This window comes from Pseudoliparis swirei, chromosome 3, assembly GCF_029220125.1.
Source record: "Pseudoliparis swirei isolate HS2019 ecotype Mariana Trench chromosome 3, NWPU_hadal_v1, whole genome shotgun sequence".
NCBI classification, from domain to species: Eukaryota; Metazoa; Chordata; class Actinopteri; order Perciformes; family Liparidae; genus Pseudoliparis; species Pseudoliparis swirei.
This window is the reverse complement of record NC_079390.1, coordinates 14717097-14734419: the sequence shown is the minus strand read 5'-3', so window position 1 is coordinate 14734419 and position 17323 is coordinate 14717097. Positions and strand designations below refer to the sequence as shown.

The window sequence follows — 17323 nt, the reverse complement described above, 5'->3', positions numbered from 1 at the left end:
CGCATCAATTAAAACTTTCATTCAAATTCATAAGTTTACCAATAATGATTTTTTTTTTTTATACATAGAATGATAAATAATTTATGATAATTAGCAATAACCTTTAAGCATAAAATCTGCATCTTGTGTCCTAAATATGAAAGAAAATGAGTAAATATAGTTTGTGTTTTCCTTCAAAGATAACAAAATAACTAATTATTTAATGGTATCCTTTTATATTGTTGAAACAATGATGTGATTAGTTAAAACATGAAAAACTTTCCCCCAAACTAAAGTTCTTTCTTCATCTAAGGCCAAACGGTAATTATCTTTAAAGATCCTGTGTCTTTACTGCAGCAACTAAATTGTATGAACACCTTTTAAAACAGGTTTCTTTTTGTTTTCTAATTTTAATTAAGAGCCAAACAAAGAGACACAAAGGCTTTTGTCCTGGGTGGAGACGGCGTTCTCCTCTCCACCTTCATTTAGCGTCTGTGGACAGCGTAGAGACCACAATGCACTTAGGAATGTGTGAGAGATAAATATGACAATGCTGTTGAAACATTGTTTTTTTAATAAAAAAGCACCAGGAGCAATTGTATGTCTAATCTTGGGAAGCATATTCCCCATAATCATAAACCTTGTGTTTGAACACACCTCAGTTGAACCGTGGCCTTCATACTCTCCATATCTCTCACTGGCGCTTAATGTTCAATTTGAGATGTCACCCAGATGAAGAATGTCAAATTAGCTTTATGCTTATGTTTTCATAAATAGATGTGTGTGAGAGGTCCAGTCTTATCACAGAGCTAAATGCAGTTCCATGAACCCTCCGCTAGGGGGCGGTAGTCAGGCAGCATTCTGCACACAGGAGGGGGGAATGAAATGTTTTAAATATTCACAATCAATGACCAGCAAATACTCAGAAAAATACTAAGCAAGATGTAGGAGAACGATTCATCTACAATCAGAAGTACACTCAATGAACAGCCATCACGCGTGTATGTCAACACTCGTGCTTCAGATAAATAAGCCCCCTCTTTATAAATAAGCCCAGAGGGAACCAACTGAATGATCGGCAGCGTGGACTCTAAACATGGCGCCAGCTCACGTCTGAGCTGCCAGCTGAGATCTACTGAGGGACGTTCTCCAAACACCACACACTGGCTGTGGTTTGTTGTGGTTTTGTTCACTCGTGACGGTCTACCTTTTAGTTTGTGAGGGGGGGTTATGATTCCTTGGCCTCACTGGTGCTGTCAGACCAGTGGATGCTCCTAATGTATTCTCTTGTTTTCAATCAGAGCAGACGGAGAGAAAGAAAAGAGCTGATTTAATTATCCCAGTGATCAAAGCTGCTCTCTCATGCTAATAGTCAAGAGGTGCGAGGCCGCCCAAGAGAGCACCTTACATGGGGGGTGGGCCCTCTGCTCACGCCCTCTAAACAACTTCATGTTAATGCGGCAGCCTGGGGGGGACTGGTTTCTGCCAGACCAATCAGATGTGCTTATTGGGTCAACAGCCTCGCTGGCGACATATTTACAATCTTCCCGCACTCCTCGTCCTTCCAGTTTCCTGCTTCGCACCCGGCTCCCGGCTGGCACGATGAGCTCATGTGTTATTCTGCTGGAGCGGAGGTAAATAGAGAGGTGGGGCTTTTCAGTTGCTGGTCATTAGAAAAGCCAACAACAACACAGAATAAATAACTAATGAAGATATAGTGAATGCAGCTTTTCTGTTTTCAGTCCATACATGTGGACGTGCAGGTAAAACATCATTCAGGCCGATTAGGTTTGGAGGGTCTTCTTTGAGGGGAGGGCCCGCAAATAGAATAAAACCTGGATCAGGTTGTTGTTTAAATGAAGTATAAGCTTCATCCCAATGCTTTTTACTGTCCCTAAGACTAATGTTTCTGATCTAACAAGCTTGTTTTTTTAAGAGTTATGATCTATGAGTTACTGTTTCTGTTTTAGGGCCTACATTTGACTTCTGGTGTCTCACCTTCAGGGGCTCTATGAATTGCGTGTTTGATGTCTTCCATGAACTTTATCATATTTATTTGGGCTTGAAGAACTGCGCAGGCGGAAGATAAGACTGGTTTGAGCCAGTCAAAAAATAAATCATTTACAACCGCCCACCAGAGGACGCAGCGGCTCTGCCGCTCTCCTCCTTCTGACCCTCCTTGATGTCACTGGAAAGAAGACTTCCATGTCATAACAACAACCGGCTGTTAAAAAGAAAGTGACGACCCCCCCCCTCTGCTGAGGAGATGAGTCCACACATTTTGCAAACTATGTGTTCAATATCACATAACCCACCTCTGACCTCTAGGGGCTTCGAGTGGGACAACGGTGTGTTCTATGACATCACACATTCCTGGGTTCATGGACTCCGGCTCAGTGTGAAGATTATATTCCCCCTTTCATGGCAGACACGTGAGAGAGAGAGCGCTGCGGGGCATCGGAGCGCTGTGGCAGCGCGGGGCCTTGTTGCTTGCCTGGTTTTCTGAAAGCTTTCCATCTCTTCCACTGTGTTTCTAAACCAGGAAGTGGTGTCACTGCACCAGGCCCGGCCCCTCTTCACCTGAACAGAGGGAGGGGCCTCACTGAGCTTGACATGGGGAAAAACAAGGAAGAGCTCACAAGCAGGCAGTTCAGTGTGTCTGTTCATAAGCCCAGGTTGTGCCTTGGAGACGGATATAAAAGAGGAGTTGATCCTGCTGGTGGGTTTCTCAACGTGGATATGGACGCACCGGATTCCCCCCTTGGGAATATGGGGCTGTTGAGGACCTTTCACTCCCCTGAATTTGGCAGCTGGGAGAAAATAGGCTCAGGTGGATTTGGACAAGTATACAAAGTCCGGCACGTACAGTGGAAAACATGGCTGGCTATCAAGTGCCCTCCCTGCCTTCATATGGGTGACAAGTAAGTCCCAGCTGTTGAGTCACATGGATTATCTTTATTATGATGCATTCATGTTCATGTAGAATGATATGAAGTAGTATAACATATGTTATTTCTTTCTTTTTTGCTTTCCTTCTGTGGTCCTTCTTAGTAGCAGATCAGAAGCTGTGTCTTTACCCAGCTCCTGTCTCTGGAGGACCGGGTTGTGACTAAAGAGCAGACAGACGGAAGCTTACATTACAACTATGATGGCGAAAAGTCATTCATTCTTGAGAGGTGATCACCAGGCGATGTGTGACTCACCTCCTGCTAGTCTGGGCAATCAGTGCAGCTCTGAAAGGGGCCACAGCGGCAAACAGAAGGCAATGTTTTTGTATATCTAGGCATTGTTAAGTTGTGTTGCAGTAACCACTGACATGTGGATTCATCTCCTTTTGAGAGCCTCAGCTGTTTACTTAAAACCATACCTGACATGAAAGGGTCACTGCGATTGCCCCAATCAACAGTAACGGGTTTATCTCGGGGCCCCAGGGAGTGGCGCATTAATCCTATGTGCATTTCATGAAGAGAAGCAAAGTGGTCTTCATCCCCCTCAGGCTCAGCGAGAGATGGCCTCTGGAATTCTGTAACATTTAGCATAACTATTGTATTTCCGCTCTGCGGTCATAAAGACCTCCATATGTATATGTATGTATATATATATATTTTGAAATGAATTATTATGGGCTGTGAGTAGACACGCTGGGTTTACCTGTGTTCTTCAGATAAATGCCACCTCACAATAACTCTCCGGGCTCCAGTCCCCTCAGAACCTGTAGTGCCACTTAAAGCGTCCGCTGATCCCGAACCCAGATGTTATCATCGCTATGATCTGCAAAGTGCAACAAAGCTATTTGACTGCAGCCTCCAGTGACCTGCAAACAGCATCCAGCAACAGGGACTCAAAGTCACCTTTGTCTGCCTGTTGGCAGGCGCTGTGTGGCACAGACAATAAGAGAAGCTGAGGAACCGGTCTTACCGGGCCTCTCGGTTAAAGCGGGGACATTGTTTGGTTTTTGAGGAGCTGCTCAAGGAGCATTTGGGATTAGATGACGGATTTAGCAAACAAGTGCTTGCCCATCCTCCCGTGTTTTGTTTGATTATTTCCGCCTGGCTTGGGCCTCCTTCATTTGCGCAGAAGGACAATTATAGCCAAGCTCCGTCCTCATAGAACACGACTCTATTAGTAAGCCGATACACTTTGCACATAATAGACTCTTCTGTCCTTCTAATTTCATTTAATGAATGGCAGATCAACAACAGAATACCCCAGGCCAGGCCCCAGCTAATTCTGCCTGCGGAGCCGTGAGTGATTTATCCTTCTCTCATCTGTCCTCATTAAGTGTTTACGTTTTCAAGGGAAAAGGGAGATATGTGCGCTGAGGTCATGGATGACCTGCACACGTTGTGTTTGAGGCATGTCAGCATGAGCCGCTGGACTGATAAAGAGAGAGCTGTGCAAAGGTTGTGCAACAGAGAACAAGAGCTCTGTGTACGCCTCCTGGTGCATTCCAGGCTGGTCGGGGCCTCCGGTCAGGAGCTCCCTGCACATACTCTGATCTGAACTGTGGTGAGTTCTAGACGTCTGCAGAGGTCACCGCTGAGGTAAACGCCCGTGGACATTTTACATAGCTGGGAACTGGGACATGACTCCAGCTAACGGGCTGGAATTTGGGTTTGGACAAAAGTTATGCAAATTGTTCCTGGTCAAAGAGCAAAGCATGACCTCAGAATCATTAGAACTTTATTAATCCCCAAGAGTTACAGTTAACCCCATCTTTAGTTTTAAGGAGTAAGCAGTGGTGTGGGCGGTGAAGCCGCAAGGGGAAGGGTGGGGCCTTGCTGCTTGCTGAAGGAGACTTGCAACCAATGAATGGGAGGGAGGGAACCCACCCACAACCCTGCGGTTGCAGGACGGCCCTCTTACCCCACTGAGCTAAAGCCGCCCCATTAGATGAATGTTTTATGAGAAGGTAGATTTGAGAATTACCCGTGAGACCAATGGGTGTGGAAGGTTTGGTTCCAAACAAGATTAAAAGACAATGCTTCATGGAAATTGCTTAGTTACCAGCACAAGAGCCTGACTCAGAGTGGACACAATTAATTGGCACTCATTTGCATTATCTTCTGAATCACAGAGAGCGCTTGGAGCTGCTGGAAGAGGCCAAGAAGATGGAGGCCGCAAAGTTCCGATACATCCTGCCTGTGTACGGGATCTGCGACGACCCCCAGGGCCTCGTCATGGAGTACATGGAGACCGGCTCCCTGGAGACCCTGCTGGCCACCGAGCCGCTGCCCTGGGAGCTGCGCTTCCGCATCATCCACGAGACCGCGGTGGGAATGAACTTCCTGCACTGCATGAGCCCGCCGCTGCTCCACCTGGACCTGAAGCCAGCCAACATCCTGCTGGACGCTCACTATCACGTCAAGGTAGAGCGTTCGTTCCAAAGCGGCCTCATTAGTGGCGTCCTTCGTGCCCTTCGGAGGGTGTTCTCTTTCAGCCTGTAATGAGTGGAAACAACAACTGTGCCCCTCTTTATTTATGTTTTAAATGTCCTAAAAAGAACGACTGAAATATGGAAACAAAATTCACAGCTTCTACGAAGTGTAATGATTTTTGTTCAAAGCTGGTTGAAAGTAAGAGTCGTCGGGTTTTTGAGGGAATTTCCGCCTGGAGGTGGTTTGCTATTCCTTTTCATCCTTTTTGAATGACAGCTCGCCACACGCTCTGGGCAGACAGGTGTCTCCCTCAGCCTGCTGTCCAACCTCTAATCAGCCCTGTGTGCTGTGAGTGATGGGTGGGAACCAGCGTTTCTGGAGTTTAATACGTGGATGTAAACACCTCACCCGAGCCTGTCCCGACAGGATTAACCCCGCTCCTATTCAAGCCCCCCCCCCTGTGAATGCGTGTGTGCATGAACGTGCGTGGGCGTGCACTCCTCAGCACAAACGTCAAGGGCCTCTCCTCTCCGGCAGGCTGGGACACGGCTGTGTTGCCCTCATCGTGCCACTGAGTGCACATAATGGGAGCTTAGCAGCCTGTCAGACTCGGAGGGCGAAGTTAGTCATTAATGTCACGGTGCTCCATGAGAAAAAGCTCTGTTTGAGGGGCTTATCTGATCTCGCCCTCTCAGATATCTGATTTTGGCCTTGCCCGGTGGAACGGCCTGTCACGGGCTGATGACATCAGCAGAGACGGCTTCTGCGGCACAATTGCCTACCTGCCCCCCGAGAGCATCATTGAGAAGGACCGAGTGTCGGACACCAAGCACGACGTATACAGGTTGGTTTTGTCAGCTCTTTGCACACCACCTTTTTGTGTGAATGTGGGGTTTTATTTTGTGTGGGAGATTTATTTGGTAGCCAAAGAGTTATACCATGTTTACCATTCTAAAGATAGATTTCTTTTAAAAAGTCAGCAACAATTTCATTATTTTTTAAATCTGACAGCGTTGGTTTGTGGGGGACGATTTCAACAATAAGCGAGCTCAGCTTGAAATAGAAAATCTGCCAATTTCTCTGGAGCAATATGTTTGATTTCTTTCTGTGTACTGACATCATTAAATTTATATTTTACCTCTATTCCAGTTTCTCCATTGTCATTTGGGGGATTCTCACTCAGAAGAAACCCTACCAAGGTGAGACTGCTATTCTAAACTACTATTGATGCATGGAACCAATTATTATTTCGTTTAATGCTGATGGAAAACTGTATTTAATTAACGCTATTCCTGCCCAGAGAAATCAAAAGAGTTTGGAATGCGAGATATAAAAAACCACTGGTAAAAGATGAGGATTAAGATAGTTATGATAAGTTTGGGTAGTAAATAGTATAATGATGTGACTTTAATGGTTTGCTAACATGATCATATGTTGTTGTTTTGTGTTTTTTTAAATTCAAATGCATGATTTCAAGCAACATTTAATTAACGACAATGAGTCTTCAGCTGTACTGAGGCACAGGGGTGATTCAAAGGGGCCATATCAGCCTCACTTTGGGTTTCTACTCAAACACATTTACATGCTTTCATTCTCTTTTCTCTCATACTATCTTGCCGAATATAACTACATTCACAGAGGGATATGTCCTAAGTGCTAAATATGACACATGCCCACAATGAGAATGCTAACATGGTCATACTTAGCAGGTATCGTATTTACCATTATCACCATGGAAGTTTAGCGTGTTAGAATGCTAACATGAGCTAATTAGCACACAGTTTACAGGTGAGGATGATGCCGTAGAATAGATTAATAACCTCATGGTGTTGCGAGAGCTCGAGTCAGTAGGATCCATCTTCTGGGGAACATGAATGTCATAGCAATCCAGTCAATAGTTGTCGAGATATTTCAGCCTGCACGTCTTTCTGAGTCATTTATTTACTTCGTAGCCGATGTATTTTACATTTGCCCTATCATTATGTAAATAATCTTTCGAAAAGATATGAAAACAAATATTCTCAACCAATAACCCTTATCTCACTCGTCAAAGTTATGATATTGTGTCTTATATTTTATACTTGGTAAGTCAAACATTTGACATTTAACTTATCCCTCCTGCAAGGAAGTGTGTGTGTGTGTGTGTGTGTGTGTGTGTGTGTGTGTGTGTGTGTGTACTCAGTGCACTCAGTGCATTCCAGTGCATTCCAGTGCAGGCAGGAGGTGCTTAGCTAGCAAGTAGAGTGTATTTTCTCCCAGGCGTATCAGGTAGCAGTTCATTCCAAGGAATTTGGCTGCTTTTATAAGAGCAGTGTTTGGATGAGGGTTTCCAGGTTGGCACTGGCACCACCTATGTTTGCCCAGACCTAATTAAAAAATGAGAAATGGCCTGGTTGCCTTTCCATCCCTTCTTCCTCCTCCACCGGCGACTGGTATTATGGCCACAATAGGAGACGAAACACCTGTGATTAAGGCCTCTATACCTGTTTATTCTGAACCACTGACTTGACTAATCCCACAGTGAGAAAGAAGCTTTCCCATTTTTCTCCCATGGGAAACCACAGCACGCACACACACAGTCTTATCTGAGCACATGGCAAGATGGCGATAAAGCTGTGCATATCGATACAGGCACTGGCTCCCACCAGCACTTAAGATCAACCAGTCATATACGGCAGAATGTCTTTTGGGATTTGTCTTCAAATCATTTGTCCTCATCAGACAAGATACAAAACCTCTACATACTGTGTTTTACTGATGCATGTCTTTTTATAAATGTATTAGGGATGAAACTGAGCTGTCTGATTGTGTTCTCCCCCTAGGTGAGAATAACATCCTTCAGATCATGGTGAGGGTGGTGAAGGGCGTGCGCCCCGACCTGGCTGCTGTGTCCCGCTGTCGGCCCTCAGCCTGTACAGGGTTCCTGAGCCTCATGCAGTGCTGCTGGACCACAAACCCTGACGCCAGACCAAGCTTCCAAGGTAAATTGTGCCACTTTTCTTCGATCATACAAACAAGTCACTATGAAACCAGAGTCATCCTGACCCTTTAACTAAACACTGTTAAACCTCCTGAAAAGCCTCCTGCTTTCTTCATTTGGTGTTGCCTAATGCCTCCCTGCTGGGACTGAAACGTGATCCCTAGATCTGTTGTCCTTGCAGAAATCACATCTGAAGCCGAGGAGCTCTGTTCTAAACCTCAAGAGGAGCCCAAGACGACCTTATCGACGTCGGAGCCCACGTCGCCTAACGCTCTCACTAGTGACCAGGTACGACACCACGGCCCCAAGTGAACTGCTCCCAAGGATGTGGTCTTCTCTGGAAGACCTAGCGTGTGTTTTTTGTCAACTTTTCTTGGTAGAACATGATGATTCATGTGAACTTCCACTGTTTACATTTCGTTGCTTTTAATGTTTAATGTTTTCGGTTAATGTGTAACTACACACCCAGACGTTGGGAGCCTTTTCGCGAAGTTGCTCTAGACATGATTATGACTCTTCAAGTAATATGTTGTGCAAATGTTTGAGCTGGAACAAAAGTTGCATCACAAAGGAGGAATGTTGACTGATGGGATTGTTTGGTGTGTACGTGACTAGGAACAAACAGCCTGATTGTTGACAAGCGACAGCTGTTTTGAACTTCCGCATGTGTTCAAGTGAATGGAAATAATCACAATGTCAACATTCAACAGCTGTCGTAAAAGAGCGGCCGCCACATACCCGAGTGTAGCTGTCACGCTGCAGAGTCAAAACATCGACTTGACCAAATGTGCTGCTCTGTTTTTTTTGCTCTCCAGGTTAAAGAGAACAAGCTGGTGCGTCCACAGTCAGCCATGTTGCCAGAAAAAGACTACAGCCTGTCGGAGCTGTTGAACCAGGTGGATTCTGGGATCTCGAGGAGCTTTGATCGAGTGAAGGAGGACAGCTGCCACAGCAAGGGGAACACTTGCAAGAGGCTGTCCGGCATCTCCTCGGCTGATTCCGCCTTCTCCTCCCAAGACTCTATCACGCTGTCTTTTGAGAAAGAAAACACATGTGGTAAGAGCCGATTTAAAGACCTACAAGGAACTATTATTCATGTAACCTAACGACAGTATACGATCACGAGTTTTTTTGTCTCAAACCCGTCCAGATTCTGCCGAGGTCCAGAGGCGGAAGCTGTGCGAGGCCATCAGGACCAAAGACACTGCCAAGCTGATGAAGATCCTCCAGCCTCAGGATGTCGATCTTCTCCTCGACGGGGGAGGCAGTCTCCTCCACAACGCCGTCGCCTTGGCCAATGAGGAGGCTGTCAAGTTCCTCCTCATGAACAATGCCAACCCCAACCTGGCAAACGCCCGAGGCTCCACCCCCCTGCACCTGGCCACGGAGAGGCACCTGAAGCCCATGGCCGAGCTTTTGCTCGGGCGACGCTGCACCAACGTCAATGCCAAGGACGAGGACCAGTACACGGCTTTGCACTGGGCGGCCCAGAACGGGGACGAGGCCATCACGCGCCTGCTGCTGGACCGGGGGGCGGCCATCAACGAGACCGATGGCCAGGGACGCACACCCGCTCACGTCGCGTGCCAGCACGGCCAGGAGAACGTAATCCGGGTGCTGCTGAGCCGCGGCGCTGATGTTCACGTCAAGGGGAAGGACGACTGGACGGCGCTCCACTTGGCCGCCTGGCAAGGGCACCTGGGCATCGTCAAGCTGCTGGTCAAGCAGGCCGGCGGCGACGTCGACGGGCAGACGACAGACGGCCGCGCGCCGCTGCACCTGGCTTCCCAGAGGGGGCAGTATCGAGTGGCGCGGATCCTGATCGAACTCGGGGCGGATGTTCACATGACGTCTGCTGGTCTAAGCGCCCCCCTGCACGTGGCGGCAGAGACGGGTCACACCAGCACCTCCCGCCTCTTGATCAAGCACCGAGCGGATATTCACGGACAGAATGGCAACGGACTCACCCCTCTCCACCTGGCCTCCCAGCGAGGCCACCTGGCCACTGTCAAGATGTTGATAGAAGAAGGCGCGGACCCCTACAGGTCCGACCAGGCCCTGCGCACCCCCTGCCACCTGGCAGCGGAGAACGGTCACTGTGAAGTCCTGAGAGAGCTGCTCCTTCACTGTCCAGGTGGCGGCGCCCTGTCGGACGAGCAGGGACTCAGCCCGCTCCACCTGGCACTGCGAGGCGGATACTCAAACATCATCGCGATGCTGCTGCCGCAGGAATGCCGGGACTTAGTCACCGAGAGCTCGGTGCAACCGGTGGCCGAACGGCCTGCGCCGCCAGAGGCTCAGCCGCTCCAGAGGAAAGTGGTCATTCTCAAGCTGACGGAGCACAAAGACTGCCCACAATCCCCCAGCTCACAATGCGCCTCAGCGCCGTGCTAACGAGAGCAAAGACACTGCCGAGGCTGTACAGAACGACCCTCCCCGTGTTTCTTTTATACTCCACTGGTGCCTCAGTGTTGGGCTTGAGGGGTCGTATCAAACATAAGAGAGTTTCTTTGGACTTAAATGCTCTTTCAGCTCTGTAGGTATTTCATAACGGTCAAAAAAGCTTTAATGTATATATGTACACTGTGAATAGAAAGTATAAATACTCTGTTGTGTTCAAATTTTTGTTTACTTTTTTACTTAACAAGCACAATTTTCTTTTCATTTTTACTCAACAAGCAGCATCATAATTATGATCAGGTGACCTAATGGGGACGTTTCACTGTGCACACTGCAGCTGGTATGCCTGTCAGTCATATTTAAGAGAGCACAGACTTCGAGGAATGCTGTAGATCATCAGAGCCATTGATTTATCAAAATAAAAAATGTTTAACCTTCAGTGTTCTGAACCTGTTACATATCAGTGCTGCATCATCCATTAAAACATTTTAAACCTTTTATTTTGTTTGACCTCGTCAGTTTTTTTCACACTAATAACCTAAAAAGAATGTTCTGCACATTCTGTTTCTGCACACACACGATCTATTTTCAAGACGTACATTATGCTGCGTCAGCTGCAGAACATTATAACCATGCAAAAGAATGAAAGTTATTTTCTTGTGTTCACTCTTCATTCTCTTGATCGCTTACTCTGGAGATTAGCCAGCATTACATAATCATGATAAAAAACATTTTATCAAAGAACAGCCGGAACAAAGTGTCTATTGTTTTGGGTGTAAAGAAATTCTGTGAACTATATTTCTCACAGTTGCATTTATAGTAACAATATAGATTTTGCCTCTCAAATGACTCCCCACCTCTTTCCCTCCCCTGCCTGAGCCACAGCATCACATGACGATGACCTCATCTTTACATGCGTCTGATGAAACAAAGCCGGCCAATAGAGGTCTGTTACCTCTGCAGCGTGATCCGTCATGTGAGAGTGGCCCGGCCAGGTGGTGACTGTATCAGCAAACAACCCACCTGTTATGAAACGCGGCACACACACACAGACAGTGGTGCTCCTCTGTCCTTTGCAGCCCCCACCTGTCTAGTCATTCGCCCTTTTCATTTTCCCTGGGCTCTTTACAGAATTTTTTCCCCCATTGAATCATGATTCTCAAGGTTATTGTGTAGTTCAGATTATTTTTGTGCTAGATGTGTGCATGTGTGTAAGCACTTCCCATCTGTGTGCCCGTGAAGTGGTCGAAGCTCAAGTGAGCGTCTTGTCTGGTTGAGCTCGGGCAATTTAATTTCCTCTCCTTCGTGGTCTCATCTCACATATTGCTGTTATTACTGATATGTTGATCCCCTGTAAAGTTATAGGGATGTATTTCCCTCCCCTGAGAACCAGGTGGAATTTGAGCTACAATACCTGTTTACATGGCTAATATGAACAAGATGAACATGGCGAGCATGCCTTCCTCGCAGCTCCAGAAAACGAGTCTTTCAGTTTGAAAATGGTGCAGCAAGACGACTTGCTCGAGACGCACCAGAACAGCCCTGACTCTGTTTACCTTTTTGTTTTTGCTCTTTTCTTGCTTCCTTTTCAAGTGATCTGCCTCCTCTGATGGTTAATTATTATTCCTCTCCTCCTGCCATGTTTAGCTTTTCCTCCTCCTATTCCTCTCTACCCAGGGGTATTTGCTGTGCATATGCCGGGCGTTAAACGTGGCACAGAAAAACCTGTTGACTGTCTCCATGGAAATGTGCAAGAATATGCTCGTGTCTGGGAAAGAGAATGAGAACTCTTTTCATCGTTGTTTGCTATTTTTTTCCCCTCCTTGTTCTTTTCCGTATGTTATTGTTTTTTCCCCTCCTCCATCACCCCAGCTATGAGGTTACTAGTTGGCGCTGGTAGTGGTTATCGTTCGGGGAGGTCTCCAAGAAATAAATGTTCTTTGTTGACACAGCAGGTGTTGATTTAACTCTGCAGTGGTCGCGTTGTTTGTTCCACCTTCATTAAATCTGGTTTAGGTACATTGAAAGTGACTGAAAAGTGGTTGAATTTTACTCCTGAGATGAATCCTGTGTTAAATAGCCTAAATATGCATACATATGTGCAGAAACATGGGCAGCTTATGCACCCACTATTAGGACTTTGTTTTGTTTAAGCCAATATACACGTTGTCAAAACACATGGATTTAGTTTTTAATTCAATCTAAATTGGTCTTTGAAAACGAACGAGAACGGACCTGTTGATAAAAGCACGGCACTTTAAAAGTCTGAGAATGAACAATCTTGGTCCTCCAATTTTTTTCACATTTTTTTCTTGAAAACATTAACTCTTCATGTCTCTGCAGGCTTGTCAGAGCGCGTCTTGTTTCAGTCAGTCTCGCCACCGCTCCACCTGCATGTGTGTCAGGCCGGGTTGGCATGTCTGCATCTGCAGCCCTACCTGTATTATTATTATTTGAATGCCTCTGCTCCAGACCCCACAGAGCACGCTCAGGTTGGCACAGACCATGGGAACTGCCCCCGAGGGGGATCACAGGCTGTAAGATGATGGATGAGCAAAGAGGGGTGCTGATGTTCAACCTGCAACTCCAGCCTGTTGGCTAATTCCTGAGACCACTTCTCCTTTTCATCACTGTAAAACCAACATGCCATCCCTGACGCCTCAAGGGCTCGGCTTTTCGAAATCTGAGAACAGAGCGTTTGCTCGCAATTGTCCCGTTTTTATAGCCGGTGTACGCCGGAGAGCCTGGAAGAAAACTGGTGAAATGTGTGTAACCTGAGGCCCCTGTTGTGTGTACACAGCGGTCTACTCTGCCGGTTGCCTGGTGATCTGTCTGGGCTCCAGCTATGGGGAGGACAATAGTTCTGCTGTTGCCTAATCTCAGCTCCTATTGCCTGTCAAGCCTGCTGTCACGTTTAATAGACTGGGGTGTTTGTGTCATACAGTAACTTACAGTAGATGTGATCTTATTCATGCTGAGCTCCAGTTCTCTCTTCAATTGACAATAAACCAGGGACAATGTCATTTAAAACACCAGACAAATGTGCATTTATTTTCTGATAGATTATTGTTTACTTTAATTAAAAACATGTACTGACTGTACAAACAGAAATGTTTATTCCATGATGTATGGATTTAAAACATTTGGAAATTTGAATTAAATCTAAAAAATAAATAAAATAACAACTCCGAACAAGAATATACAGTAATGCAATTTAGCAGGAAGATCATTTCTAATGACCAACAAGTTGAATGCGGGCTACAGTTCTTACCATTAGATATATCAACACAATTTGTTTGCCGAATATATCTTCAGGGTTTAACTGTCTCCATTCATAAGTCATTTATTTTGTGTTACGGTTCAGCTCTCTTCAGTTCAGAGTTCAATCTGCTCATCACCTACACATTAGTCACAGGGCCGAGGGGGAAGAAAACCAGTCCGAGGCCCAGTCTCCATTATGCTAAGGAACATCATTTTTCCAGCCTCAGGAGTGTTCGGGTTGTCTGTTTGTTTTCGGTCCAAAATGTCAGGTGGTCTAGCCACTCTGCAGTCCTCCGGCCTGTGAGTGGACATGTCATGCTAATGGCATGGTTCATACATGTACTTTGGTATTTTAAAATACCATGCTTATATACTTTCATGTTCAAAAAACATAATTTTTTCTCATACTGTATGTCTGAATATTGCTGTATTTATCTTCTGTCTGAAACGCTGCTTTTTAGCACCTGTCTCTTTAAGTTTGTTGTCGCAAACCAACAACAATTCATTCAACATTTATTTTGATAGTTATGATTACTTTGAAGACAAACACATTATTAGTGTAAAAACATGTCATACATTGTTTATTTAAAGTGTGCTTACGAAAGTAAAGTGGGTTAAATTCAAGGTTCACCAGGTTTTTTAATACTTCTTCCATCCCTGTCCTCATAATCGTAGAAGGACTGAGCACTAATGAGATGGATGGATAAGTCTGATCAATCAAAATTACTTCAGCAGTGGCAATGCAATTAACTAAATGACCTTTAGAGTGGTATTTAAAATGGTACATCTATCTGCACACATCATTAGATGCATCATAACAAGATACAATACTTTACTCATAATGCAGCTATAAGGAATTTGTGTTATCACAGTTTCTAAATAATCGTTGTGTGGCCCAGTCGTCTGGACTGCCGAGAGTGTCTCCAAGATTGTGAGACTTCCTTCTCTTTCAGAAGAGGCGTCTCGTCGCTCCTTTGTTTGATTATGATCGGGAGCATTCAGTTTGTCTGAGTCACACCTCTCTGCTCTGATGGAGCAACAGCAAAGCCCTCACAAGGCCCTCAGCACTAACAAGGTGGGTCAGTGACAGTCATCTACATGAAGGTTCCATTTACAAATCAAAGTATATCTTTCAGAAAGAAAAGAACTTTAATTTATCCTTTCGTTTCCACCACATACATACACACACACAGACACACACACACACACACACACACACACACACACACGCCCCTTTTTATTTTATTTCAGAAGACCTGGAAACTGGAGCAGCAGCCAATGGGAACAACATCTGTTCTACACTCTGTGACTGGTTGCTGGGAGCAAAGAGCTCCTACTGGTTGCTTTGAGCTGTTTTTCTCCCCACTTTTTTTCTTCCTCTCCCCTTATTTTAACCTCACAGAACTCGCTGAGCAAGATCTGAGGCAAGCTGTAACATGTGGTTGCAGCGTCAGCGTGTAAAGATGGATGTGGCCGCACTCAGCATTGATGAGCTATAAGACTTATGGTTAATAAGCAATGGGTAAATGCAGCATTGACATGTGGGAAAGTAATTCAATGATAAACATGAGAGAGGAAGATAGGGTCACTACAGGTTATGAGGTCAACATTTTCACTAATTATATGTCACCATTAAAATTTCCTTAGTTCATTACTTAAATTAGACAAATTATTTGACCGAGAAATAACCACCCATGGTCAATTATTACATTTTAAGAATTTATTTAAAAATGTCAAAAAATATACGAGGTGATTGAATTGTTTTGTCTCATCATGGTCACATTAGGAGAGAAAAACCGACTCCTGAAGGTGAAATCTGAGAAGATAATCTTTGAGTGGTGAGGTTAAAGTCCACCCTCAGGTGGGGAGAACGCATCTGTGAAGCTAAAATAGCACCACACAATATCCAGTGTGTTGCCACTGTGTCAACACCTGTTCCTCTGGGACGTGTCTCAATCTGTTTCTCGATGACATTGGTCTTGGCACCCCTTGATTCCAGCTTTGCCATAACATGATTTGCTCATAAATGCAAATGTGTTTTGATCTGTGGAGGCAGCATGCCATCATACGATGTTGTCTTCCTATTTGGAGGGTAGTTGGGCTTATAAACCATGTATTGGTATGAGCTTTACTAGGGATGTGTTAAGAATGTTTGAGAATAGTTGAATTTTGGCAGCCTGTTGTAGTCAAAAGGATGTATGACTGTGTGACTGAGATAAACAATGAAGGTGGCTGCACAGCTGACCGTGCCCCGGCTGCCAGATAAACACACAACGTGGAGTACAATATGAACCTGTATCCCGCTAGTGGCTGCGTTTCGGCCTTCTGCTCCAGGACATGTAGTGATGTGCAACATATAAAGTGTGTAACCTGTGGAATACAGCTGTATTTTGCAACTATTTACCTTCAGAGTAGAACGTTTTTGGGGGGGGATCACAGCGAGCTAGGGGACAATGCAGAGCGAGAGAGCTATTACATCAACTTTTTGGTGGGCTTTTAAATAAAATAATAACCAGGTTTATTGTAGGTCTAAGATCATTATTGGGATTGTAACTGTACTTCTGCACTTTGGTCAGCAGGTGGCACAAACTCTCTGGAAGCTCTATGTTTGTGAGCCTATTATCCATCGCCACTATGTCACATTCCAGCACTTAACCGCATTAAATTTTCATTTTTCATTTTAACGACATCAGTGTATCATGCGCGCTTGTCACTGATTATTGATTGAGGTAAATCCATTCAGAGGAGCCACAGCTGCTCGCACATGCAACAGGAGAGCTGTGACGTGTGAATTGCATAATGCTGGCAGTCTTGCACACATTAAGATGCGGAGTGGCCTTCTTTGGATCACCCTGAAATACATACAGCAGCTCATGACACATGCAGGATGCACTGAACAGACAGACTGCATTCTGAACGAACCACCACTGACACGTGCATCATGTTGGCCTACAATGGTCAGCCATTGTAGATGCAGTGGTTGTACAGTATAAATGCCAGTTCCACGGGGCCATGCAGCTATTCAGTAAACTACTGAAAGATAAACTGAAAGCAGCATGTGAGATATCAGCACAATCCATGATTATGCAGAGGCATTTCCATTTTTATCTTAGTCATGTCCTAATTGAACTACTCATTTAGTTGTTTATAAAACCACAACAACAACAACAAAATAACAACCAATTTAATTAAGATTTCGAAGATAAAATTCCAAAATCTGATGTTTTCATTCCGAATAAAGTGTCAGTGGATGTATGAAAACTTATGCCATGTAGTCATTTTAGAATTACATTGATTGTTGTTCCAGTTCTAGCTCTTGCTGTAT

At 45.2% G+C, this 17323-nt stretch overlaps 1 protein-coding gene across 1 annotated transcript; it reads left to right on the top strand.

Moving 5' to 3' along the window:
• The first annotated feature begins 1797 nt into the window (after window positions 1–1797).
• Window positions 1798–11235, top strand: ripk4 (receptor-interacting serine-threonine kinase 4). The gene is made up of 8 exons (XM_056411451.1): window positions 1798–2900; window positions 5057–5348; window positions 6053–6201; window positions 6507–6556; window positions 8180–8338; window positions 8519–8625; window positions 9153–9393; window positions 9488–11235. The coding sequence occupies exons 1-8, from the start codon at window positions 2593–2595 to the stop codon at window positions 10729–10731; spliced, it is 2550 nt and encodes an 849-aa protein (XP_056267426.1). The 5' UTR covers window positions 1798–2592; the 3' UTR covers window positions 10732–11235.
• The last annotated feature ends 6088 nt before the right edge of the window (window positions 11236–17323 follow it).